Genomic DNA, 10,564 nt, shown 5'->3' with positions numbered 1-10,564 from the left:
TGTTCAGCTGTAATTGTTAGGAAGTTCTTTGTTTATTTTCCCATTCTCTTAAGTTGAATTCTAAATATCTGAAACTTCCACCCAATGTAAAGTAGTTTTGCCTTTGGGGACCAAAGTGTCCTAATTTTCTTCTTTGAAGAAAAAAAATGTGATACTATTTGTAGTGGCTAAGAACTGGAAATCAAAGGGATGCTCATCAATTAGGGAATGGCTAAATGAGCTGTGGTATATGATTGTAATGGAGTTACCACTCCACTGAAAGAAATGACAAGCAGGATTATTTCAGAAAAAAACTAGAAAGACTTACACGAACAGAACCAGGAGAACATTGTACACAGCAATAGCATTATTGTTCAATGAACAACTGTAAATGACTTAGCTCTTCTCAGCAATACAAAGATCCAAGACAATCCCAAAGGACTAATAATGAAGCATACTATCTACCTCCAGAAAAAGAACTGGTATTAATTGAATACAGACTGAAGTCTACTATTTTTCGCTTTCTTTTTTTCATTGTTTTCTTTTATTCGTGTCATACAAAATGACAAATGGAAGTGTTTTAGATAATTACACATATATAACCTATAACTGTTTAGCATTTCAGAGAGTGGGGATAGAATTTAGAACTCAAAACTTTAAATAAATTTTAAAAAAAATTTTAATGTTGAAAATTGTTTTAAGGGACAGCTAGGTGGCGCAGTAGATAGAGCACTGGCCCTGGAGTCAGGAGTACCTGAGTTCAAATCCAGCCTCAGACACTTACTAGCTGTGTGACCCTGGGCAAGTCACTTAACCCCAATTGCCTCACTAAAAAAAAAATGTTTTAACATACAATTGGGGAAAAAATAAAATATTATTTAAAAAAAGAAAAATGTAATAATGATATTCCTCTGAGCAGGAATGAAACAACATGGTATAGTAGAAAGAAGACTTCACTGTGGACCAACCTCACCACTTAGTAACTGTGATCTTTAGCAAGTTACTTAACTTTTTTTCAGTCTCAGTTTCATGCATTGCTTCCCACAGAGTTGCTGTGGGGACAAAATGAGCAAATCCTTGAAAGTGTTTTGTTATATTAAATTATATTAAAATTCTGAGTTCCTTAAAACTATAGGAAAAATACAAAAAGGATCCCATCCCTCAGTTGAAGGCTGGCCACACATACAGATAGATAAGAATTTCCCTATGGGAAAGTTTCCTACAAAGTAAAAACAGGTCCAAGTGAAAGTCTTCTCTTCCTGAGCATTACCCTAATTACCCTAATTAGTCTCCAAGAACACATAGGACAATAATCCCCTGGCCTTTATTGCAGGGCGAGCCCAGCCCAGCCTGGCCGGGCCTGGGCGAGGCAGGGCGAGCCTGGGCGAACCCTGCGGGGCGGGGCGGGGTGAGCCAGAGTGAGCGGAACCTGGGCGAGCTGGGGCAGGCGAGCCGGGCCATGCCGCGCTGGGGCGGGCCGAGCCGGGGCCGGGGCCGGGCAGGGCGAGCTGCGCTGGGGCGGGCCGTGCTGCGCTGGGGCGGGGCAGGGCGGGGCGAGCCGGGCCGGGGCGAGCGGAACCGGGGCGAGCTGGGGCGGGCCGATCCGAACCGGGCCGTGCCGCGCCGGGGCGGGCCGATCCGAACCGGGCCGTGCCGCGCCGGGGCGGGCCGTGCCGCGCCGGGGCGAACCGAGCTGTGCCGGGGCGGGCCGATCCGAACCGGGCCGTGCCGCGGCGGGGCGAGCCGGGCCGGGACGAGCGGAACCGGGGCGAGCTGGGGCGGGGCGGGCCGTGCTGCGCTGGGGCGGGCCGAGCCGGGGCGGGGCAGGGCGAGCCGCGCTGGGGCGGGCCGTGCCGCGCTGGGGCGAACCGAGCCGCTCTGGGGCGGGCCGTGCCGCGCCGGGGCGAACCGAGCCGTGCCGGGGCGGGCCGATCCGAACCGGGCCGTGCCGCGCCGGGGCGGGCCGTGCCGCGCTGGGGCGAACCGAGCCGTGCTGGGGCGGGCCGATCCGAACCGGGCCGTGCCGCGGCGGGGCGAGCCGGGCCGGGACGAGCGGAACCGGGGCGAGCTGGGGCGGGGCGGGCCGTGCCGCGCTTGGGCGGGCCGAGCCGGGGCGGGGCAGGGCGAGCCGCTCTGGGGCGGGCCGAGCCGCGCTGGGGCGGGCCGTGCTGCGCTGGAGCGAGCCGAGCCGCGCTGGGGCGAACCGAGCCGTGCCGGGGCGGGCCGATCCGAACCGGGCCGTGCCGCGCCGGGGCGGGCCGATCCGAACCGGGCCGTGCCGCGCTGGGGCGAACCGAGCCGTGCTGGGGCGGGCCGATCCGAACCGGGCCGTGCCGCGGCGGGGCGAGCCGGGCCGGGACGAGCGGAACCGGGGCGAGCTGGGGCGGGGCGGGCCGTGCCGCGCTTGGGCGGGCCGAGCCGGGGCGGGGCAGGGCGAGCCGCTCTGGGGCGGGCCGAGCCGCGCTGGGGCGGGCCGTGCTGCGCTGGAGCGAGCCGAGCCGCGCTGGGGCGAACCGAGCCGTGCCGGGGCGGGCCGATCCGAACCGGGCCGTGCCGCGCCGGGGCGGGCCGATCCGAACCGGGCCGTGCCGCGCCGGGGCGGGCCGATCCGAACCGGGCCGTGCCGCGCCGGGGCGGGCCGTGCTGCGCTGGGGCGGGCCGAGCCGCGCTGGGGCGAACCGAGCCGTGCTGGGGCGGGCCGATCTGAACCGGGTCGTGCCGCGCCGGGGCGGGCCGTGCTGCGCTGGGGCGGGCCGCGCCGGGGCGGGGCAGGGCGGGGCGAGCCGGGCGGGGCGGGCCGTGCTGCGCTGGGGCGAACCGAGCCGCTCTGGGGCGGGCCGAGCCGCGCTGGGGCGGGCCGAGCCGCGCTGGGGCGGGCCGTGCCGCGCTGGGGCGAACCGAGCCGCTCTGGGGCGGGCCGTGCCGCGCTGGAGCGAGCCGAGCCGCGCCGGGGCGGGCCGATCCGAACCGGGCCGTGCCGCGCCGGGGCGGGCCGTGCCGCGCTGGGGCGAACCGAGCCGCGCTGGAGCGAGCCGAGCCGCGCCGGGGCGGGCCGAGCCGCGCCGGGGCGGGCCGATCCGAACCGGGGCGGGCCGATCCGAACCGGGCCGTGCCGTGCCGGGGCGGACAGTGCCGCGCTGGGGCGAACCGAGCCGTGCTGGGGCGGGCCGATCCGAACCGGGTCGTGCCGCGCTGGGGCGGGCCGTGCCGCGCTGGGGCGGGCCGAGCCGCGCCGGGGCGGGCCGATCCGAACCGGGCCGTGCCGCGGCGGGGCGAGCCGGGCCGGGACGAGCGGAACCGGGGCGAGCTGGGGCGGGGCGGGCCGTGCTGCGCTGGGGCGGGCCGAGCCGGGGCGGGGCAGGGCGAACCGCGCTGGGGCGGGCCGTGCCGCGCTGGGGCGAACCGAGCCGCTCTGGGGTGGGCCGAGCCGCGCTGGGGCGGGCCGTGCCGCGCTGGGGCGAACCGAGCCGTGCCGGGGCGGGTCGTGCCGCGCCGGGGCGGGCCGATCCGAACCGGGTCGTGCCGCGCCGGGGCGGGCCGATCCGAACCGGGTCGTGCCGCGCCGGGGCGGGCCGTGCCGCGCTGGGGCGAACCGAGCCGCGCTGGGGCGGGCCGTGCCGCGCTGGGGCGAACCGAGCCGCGCTGGGGCGGGCCGAGCCGCGCTGGGGCGAACCGAGCCGCGCTGGGGCGGGCCGAGCCGCGCCGGGGCGGGCCGATCCGAACCGGGCCGTGCCGCGCCGGGGCGGACCGTGCCGCGCTGGGGCGAACCGAGCCGTGCCGGGCCGTGCCGCGCCGGGGCGGGCCGATCCGAACCGGGCCGTGCCGCGCCGGGGCGGGCCGTGCCGCGCTGGGGCGAACCGAGCCGTGCTGGGGCGGGCCGATCTGAACCGGGTCGTGCCGCGCCGGGGCGGGGCAGGGCGGGGCGAGCCGGGCCGGGGCGAGCGGAACCGGGGCGAGCTGGGGCGGGGCGGGCCGTGCCGCGCTGGGGCGAACCGAGCAGCTCTGCGTGCCGCGCTGGGGCGAACCGAGCCGCGCCGGGGCGGGCCGTGCCGCGCTGGGGCGAACCGAGCCGCGCCGGGGCGGGCCGTGCCGCGCTGGAGCGGGCCGAGCCGCGCCGGGGCGGGCCGAGCCGCGCCGGGGCGGGCCGATCCGAACCGGGCCGTGCCGCGCCGGGGCGGGCCGATCCGAACCGGGCCGTGCCGCGCTGGGGCGGGCCGTGCCGCGCTGGGGCGGGCCGAGCCGCGCTGGGGCGGGCCGAGCCGCGCTGGGGCGGGCCGATCCGAACCGAGCCGTGCCGCGCCGGGGCGGGGCAGGGCGGGGCGGGGCGAGCGGGGGCGGAGCGGAGGTGAGCCATAGGAAAAATACAAAAAGGATCCCATCCCTCAGTGAAGGCTGGTACATGATAGCCACACATGCAGATAGATAAGAATTTCCCTATGGGAATGTTTCCTACAAAGTAAAAACAGGTCCAAGTGAAAGTCTTCTCTTCCTGAGCATTTTATGACCCTAATTACCACAGTCTCCAAGGACACATAGGACAATAATCCCCGCCTTCCCGGCGGGGCGGGGCTCGGCTCCGCTCGACATTGCTCCCTGGAAGGGTCTTTCAAGAAGGAAACTGCCTTCATTTTTCTTTTTTTTTTCTAGTTCTTTATCAATCCCAACCTCACTGGACTACATAGCAGCAGAATTCTGAGATAGCTTCTGAGATAGGGCTTTGTATGGGCCCTGCTGCAACCCCCTCCCCAAGATACCTAGGCAATAGGGTGAATAACAATATAACCAAGGAAGGGCAGGGAAACAAGGTTACAGAATAGAGGCAGGGAAGGGTCAGAAAAGCAAAGTTGTAAAAGGAAAAATAGACATTTCTCAAGACACAGAGACATCATCTTGACTATTATTACCCATGCAACCCTCAGGCTGACATAATCTGTCTGCCTATTGCAACTGGTATTGGGTCCAATATTTCATCATGGATCCTGCCCTGTATTTGAAAACTATATCTTTACCAGCCCCACCCCTTTCCCTCTTCCCTCCTCCTCTTCCTCCTTCTTCTTCTCTCTCTACATACACACACACACACACACATACATATATGTATACACACGTATGTACATACACAATTCCAGTACCTGGAATTAGGATGACTTCCTAATTATCCTGGCATATACTTTGCTGGTTGAATTTCTAATAGATATCTCTGGGTGGAAATAAAGTTTCTCTAGGATAGTCAAGTGCCTGTACTAAATTGGGTCCTTACGCCCTTCAAGTTCCAGCTAAAATCCTACCTTCTACAGGAAGTTTTTCCAGATCCCCCTTAATTCTAGGGCCTTCCCTCTATTGGTAATTTTCAATTATGCATATACATAGAAAGAACAGTTATCAACATGTAGCAGTTCCTATCTTTGACCCTTTGGGGGACCCTATGGCTGCTGAGTCTAGGCAGTGACTGTAGAAGGCAGAAGCCCTTTGGGAGAAGAAGAAAGTGGCTCCTACCAATTGATTCTCAATCGGGATTAATAGCTGTATAAGCAGTCTAGGTGACTGCTTATACAGCTATGATAACCCATCACCAAGCCAAATAGGTGAAATAGGTGAAATAGGAACCCTATTCTCAGGTGGCCCTTTGGGGATCTCTTTTCTCTTTTACAGTTGCCCTAAATTTTTGTTTTAACCCCATTTCACCTATATCTTGTCTTTTGAGGAGTGGTAAGAAAGGACACAGTGTGATTTTATCCTGAGATATATACCCTCCTCCCATACTCCAAGGGATGGGCCTGGGTTCCTCTGAGATTATATCCAGAATTTGCAAACTCTTCAAGATCATGGGCCTTGTCCTAGCCATCTCTATACCTACATAGGCAACCTACATAGGCAATCCCCAGCCAAACCTTGTCCTTTTGACATGACATATATCTCCTCTGTGCTCATAGAGCCAAAATTCTATTTCAAGCCCTTATTGGGTTTTGCCTGGACTACTGCAACATCCTTCTTTTTTTTTCGCGGGGCAATTGGGGTTAAGTGACTTGCCCAGGTTCACACAGCTAGTAAGTGTTAAGTGTCTGAGGCTGGATTTGAACTCAGGTCCTCCTGAATCCAGGGTCGGTGCTCTATCTACTGCATCACCTAGCTGCCCCGAAATTGAACTCATCTTTTCCCCAAAATATCCTTCTTCCTAACTTCCTTATTACTTTCTTTTCTTTACTTTTTTCTTTTTTTTTTCCTTTGTGGGGCAATGGAGATTAAGTGACTTGCCCAGGGTCACACAGCTAGTAAGTGTCAAAGTGTCTGAGGCCAGATTTGAACTCAGGTACTCCTGAATCCAGGGCCAGTGCTTTATCCACTATGCCACCTAGCTTCCCCTAGATTGCCTTTCTTTTACTGTATATAGTTTGTAAGTATCTAGTTATTTACACGTCTCCTTTATTAGAATGTAAGCTCTTTGAAGGCCTTTATTTGTAATCACAAGGACTTAGCACAGTGCCTGGCACACAGTAAGACCTTAATAAATGCTTGGTGACTGACTGATTTCTTGAGGTCACTGGGAACAAAGAGGGACAGGCATCAACTTGGATACTATGTTCCATGGAGTAATTTCAGTACTCTGGTGAATTCCAAGAAGTCAGACTTCCTTAGTAGCTTCTGGAGCTAAAGGTGACTCACATTGTTAAAAACATTCCTAAGATCAGCTTCAAGGTCTTGACCTTGTTTTTAGCACTTTTCTACTGCCTGGCATCAAGGACTATATTTGTTGTACCAGGCTGGGTCCTAAAGGTACACCAATATTTCAAGAACAAATACTTGTTCTTCAGTATTTGGTCTAGGAGGGACCCTGGAGCCACTGTTTCTGGAAAGTCTTGTTCATCATGCTGCATTTCACTCCTCATTCTCCTGCCTTCTCTTCTACAATGCATCCACTATGATAACCCAAATACTTTCCCTTCCACTCCACTTCTGGAATCCTGAACTATGACCAATAATTCAATACTATCATAGTTTTTGCATAAGCAGCATCAATCTATTCACCTATAACCCTATTCATCATCCATTTTATTTTCGAGACCCAAGTGCCTCTCCCTAGCCATTATTCCCCTATATTTAGGGATAATATTTGTTTTAAAAAATGCTTAGCAGAGTGCCCAGCACATAATATATGTGTACTAATTCTCTTCCCCTTTAGATTAATTGCTCCTTGAGGCCAGGGATTATCTTTGCTCTTGTTATGTTTCCCAGCATTAAAAACATTGCTTGGCAACTAGTAAATGGTTAATTGGTTTTCCATTCATTCAATCATTCATTTATTCTAAAGTCTCTCCAATTCTAGAATTCTGTAATTTCTATGGTTCTGTCTATTTATTGGGTAAGTAAAATGAAGTTGAATACCCATCTGGACCCAGCAGTGTAGCTGACAGCTCAGAAAGAGTTATTTATAAAGCTCATCCAAGTTTAAGTATATGAGTCTATGACCAGATTCAGGTAAGTCACTTAACCCCAATTGCCTCACTAAAAAAAAAAAAATACTGGAGGAGGAAGAGAGGAGATGACTGATTCTTTTCACCTTGTGTGTGTGTATGATATATGTGGAGGCAAACACAACTTAAGTGACTGACTGGCTCAGGGTCACATAAGCTAATGTCTCAGGTGAACAGGTCTTCGTGACTCTAGGCCCAGCACTCTATTCACCTTACCACCAATTGCCTCTAGATGAGGAACTCATTACCCACCCTTTTTTTCCATTAAAAAAAGAATCTGAACGTAATGAGCAAACTAAGATGAGCACTTCCATAATACACAGGTTGTATATAAAATTGTGAGTATCTATTTATGTACTTTCTTTTCTTTATATGAATATAATGAATTTAACATGTTATTTTCAAAGTGGTCCCTGCTTATCTGTGATTCTTTCTGACCTTGCTTTTCTGTGTGTTTCAAACACATTGCAGTCTATTCTTTTGTTCAGCTGTAATTGTTAGGAAGTTCTTTGTTTGTTTATTTTCCCATTCTCTTAAGTTGAATTCTAAATATCTGAAACTTCCACCCAATGTAAAGTAGTTTTGCCTTTGGGGACCAAATAGAAGTCAAGAAAGAAATAAAGACTGGAGTTAAGGATGAAAAGGATTAATACTAGGTGAGAAGCAGGGTGTTGAACCAAGCAAGGAATTACCTCAATGTATCATATTCATTTGGTTTAAGGAAATTTTTGTTATGTTTATGCCTAGCTTTAAGCAGCAACCAATTCTCTACTTTATTCTGAAGTCTCTTCAGCTAAAAATTTCTAATTATTGCCACTGTGCTTATTACCCTCAGGTCCGACATCCATGTCTATAGAGTTGGAACTCTGAAAAGTCACAAGCACAAATTATATTATTTTATATATTTATTCTTATAGGATATTATACCTATTCATATATATTCAAATATTCAGGTATATTCAAATGAGGCAGCTAGTAGGCATAGTATATATAAACACAGGACTAGAAATCAGGAACATGTGATTTTAAAACCTGCCTCAGATACCAAAATACTCTATAATATTGCAAATTACTTAAGTGACATCTCTCTGTTTCCTTATCTATAAAATGTGGAAAATCACCCACTCTTAGAGATGCAAAGTGGAGCTTTTGGTTTCAATGGGAAAAGGTATGAAGCAGGGCCACAAAATTCAAAGATGACATAGTAACCAGGAGGAAATCAGGAACTGAAATCTACCTTGGTACAACTCTTACCCACTGCTCATAGTTCTGCCTTCTGGGGCTAAGCAAAAAAAAGTCTCATCTCTCTCCCAAATGATAGGCTTTCAATTACATGAAAATAGCAGTCATTTCCCCCCTAAATCTTCTTTAGGGTCAGTTTCCTCCCTACAAAATGGAGAATGGTAAAAATAGCAACTACCTCCCATGGTTGAATCATATTTATAAAACACTCTAAAAATAATGATAGTAATAGCTAGCATTTATATGCTGATAGTACTCTACAAATGTGAAGAGCATCTTCTAAATGGGCCTAGATCTGATACACAAATGCTAGTCATTACTATTGTTTTAAATTATTTTTTGCATGAGATTCATAAATTAACATGGAAAGTAATTTGTAAACCTTGAAGTGTTATAGAAATACTATCTGTCTACCTATCTATGGTGATGATTACACTGCTGCTGCTACTACTGATGGCGGTATTGATGATGTTGATGGTAATGTACAACCTGGGTGTCTGAAATGATGGATAGGGAGGAATGTATCATGGATCTGAGTGCCTTGTGTATTCAAACAAATCATCTTAATCCATTTTTTCACAAGTCTGGCTAAGGTAAACATCAAAGGCAGCCTGAAAGATCAAAGTTATGAAAGAGCAGGCAGAGGGAATGGGATGGGGTGCTTTGGGCAGAGGAATCCCGTCTTCCTTGAAACCTGAGTTGAAAGATTTTAATGTAAATCATCCTTGTGTAATATTTAGATTAGCAGGTAGACTTATCCCAGAACAGGAAGGAAGGAAAGAAGGAAGGAAGGAAGGAAGGAAGGAAGGAAGGAAGGAAGGAAGGAAGGAAGGAAGGAAGGAAGGAAGGAAGGAAGGAAGGAAGGAAGGAAGAAAGGGAGAAAGGAAGGGTCAACCAAACTCAAAAGCATAAACATGGGCTATGGAATTTTTCATGGGAAAAAGCAGAGAGAGTATGTCCAATATCCTGAGCAGAAGTATTCTGAGGTACAATAATTTTTGCACTATTTTACATTCTCTACAAGGGATCATACAATACCCACTTAAAGACCTTCAATAATGAGGAATCTATTACTTTCTTTTTTTAAATAAAAGTATTTTATTATGTTCCAGTTACATATAGACATGTAGAGATAGTTTTCAGCATTTGTTTATATGTTTCCAATTTCAATTTTTTCTCCCTCCCCCCCTTCCCCTAGACAGCAGACAATCTGATATAGGTTTTATATATATATATATTTTATATATATAATATGTGTATATAAACCCATATATATACACATACATATACATAACAACATTAAACATATTTCTGCATCAGTCATGCTATAAGAGAAGAATCAGAACAATAAGGAAAAACCTCAAAATAGAAAAACAACAGCACCAAAAACAAAAGAAATAGTATGGTTCAATCAGCATGCATATTCCACAGTTCTTTTTTTTCTGGATTTGGAGAGCCTTTTCAATCATGAGTCCCCTGGAACTTCCTTGTATCATTGTATTGTTGAGAAGAATCCAGTCTCTCACAGTTGATCAAACACATAATGTGGATGATACTGTGTATAATGTTCTTCTGGTTCTCATCTTCCTCATCAGCAGTTCATGCAAATTGTTCCAGGTTTCTCTGAACTCCTCCTGCTCATCATTTCTTACAGCACAATAGAATTCCATTGCATTCATATACCACAGCTTGTTCAGTCATTCCCCAACTGATGGGCAATCCCTCAATTTCCAATTCCTTGCCACCACAAAAAGAGCAGCTATAAATATTTTTGAACATGTGGGTTCTTTTCCTTTTTCTATGATCTCCTTGGGAAAAGACCCCAAAGTGATATTGCTGGGTCAAAGTGTATGCACAGCTTTATCGCCCTT

The 10,564-nt window shown here is 51.4% G+C and overlaps 1 protein-coding gene across 1 annotated transcript; it reads right to left on the bottom strand.

Annotated features, from left to right (window-relative positions):
- Positions 1-1,263: 1,263 nt before the first annotated feature.
- Positions 1,264-4,566, bottom strand: LOC122750667 (basic proline-rich protein-like). Its single transcript, XM_043997437.1, has 10 exons — positions 4,494-4,566; positions 4,195-4,428; positions 3,808-4,073; positions 3,233-3,661; positions 2,993-3,191; positions 2,619-2,906; positions 2,249-2,482; positions 1,934-2,172; positions 1,649-1,857; positions 1,264-1,567 (listed from the first exon to the last, which is right to left on the bottom strand). The coding sequence occupies exons 1-10, from the start codon at positions 4,564-4,566 to the stop codon at positions 1,264-1,266; spliced, it is 2,475 nt and encodes an 824-aa protein (XP_043853372.1).
- Positions 4,567-10,564: the final 5,998 nt, after the last annotated feature.

This window comes from Dromiciops gliroides, chromosome 1 (assembly GCF_019393635.1).
Source record: "Dromiciops gliroides isolate mDroGli1 chromosome 1, mDroGli1.pri, whole genome shotgun sequence".
NCBI classification, from domain to species: Eukaryota; Metazoa; Chordata; class Mammalia; order Microbiotheria; family Microbiotheriidae; genus Dromiciops; species Dromiciops gliroides.
This window is presented reverse-complemented; position numbering and strand designations above follow the sequence as displayed.

What these genes read in the sequence shown, in the direction of transcription:
- LOC122750667 (XM_043997437.1), bottom strand. Translation starts at nt 4,566, where the DNA reads ATGTCGAGCGGAGCCGAGCCCCGCCCCGCCGGGAAGGCGGGGATTATT. An exon ending in ATGTGTCCTTGGAGACTGTG is followed by an intron (nt 4,429 to 4,493) that starts GTAATTAGGGTC and finishes TTTACTTTGTAG; the next exon opens with GAAACATTCCCATAGGGAAA. An exon ending in GTTCGCCCCGGCGCGGCACG is followed by an intron (nt 1,568 to 1,648) that starts GCCCGCCCCGGC and finishes GGCCCGCCCCAG; the next exon opens with CTCGCCCCGGTTCCGCTCGC.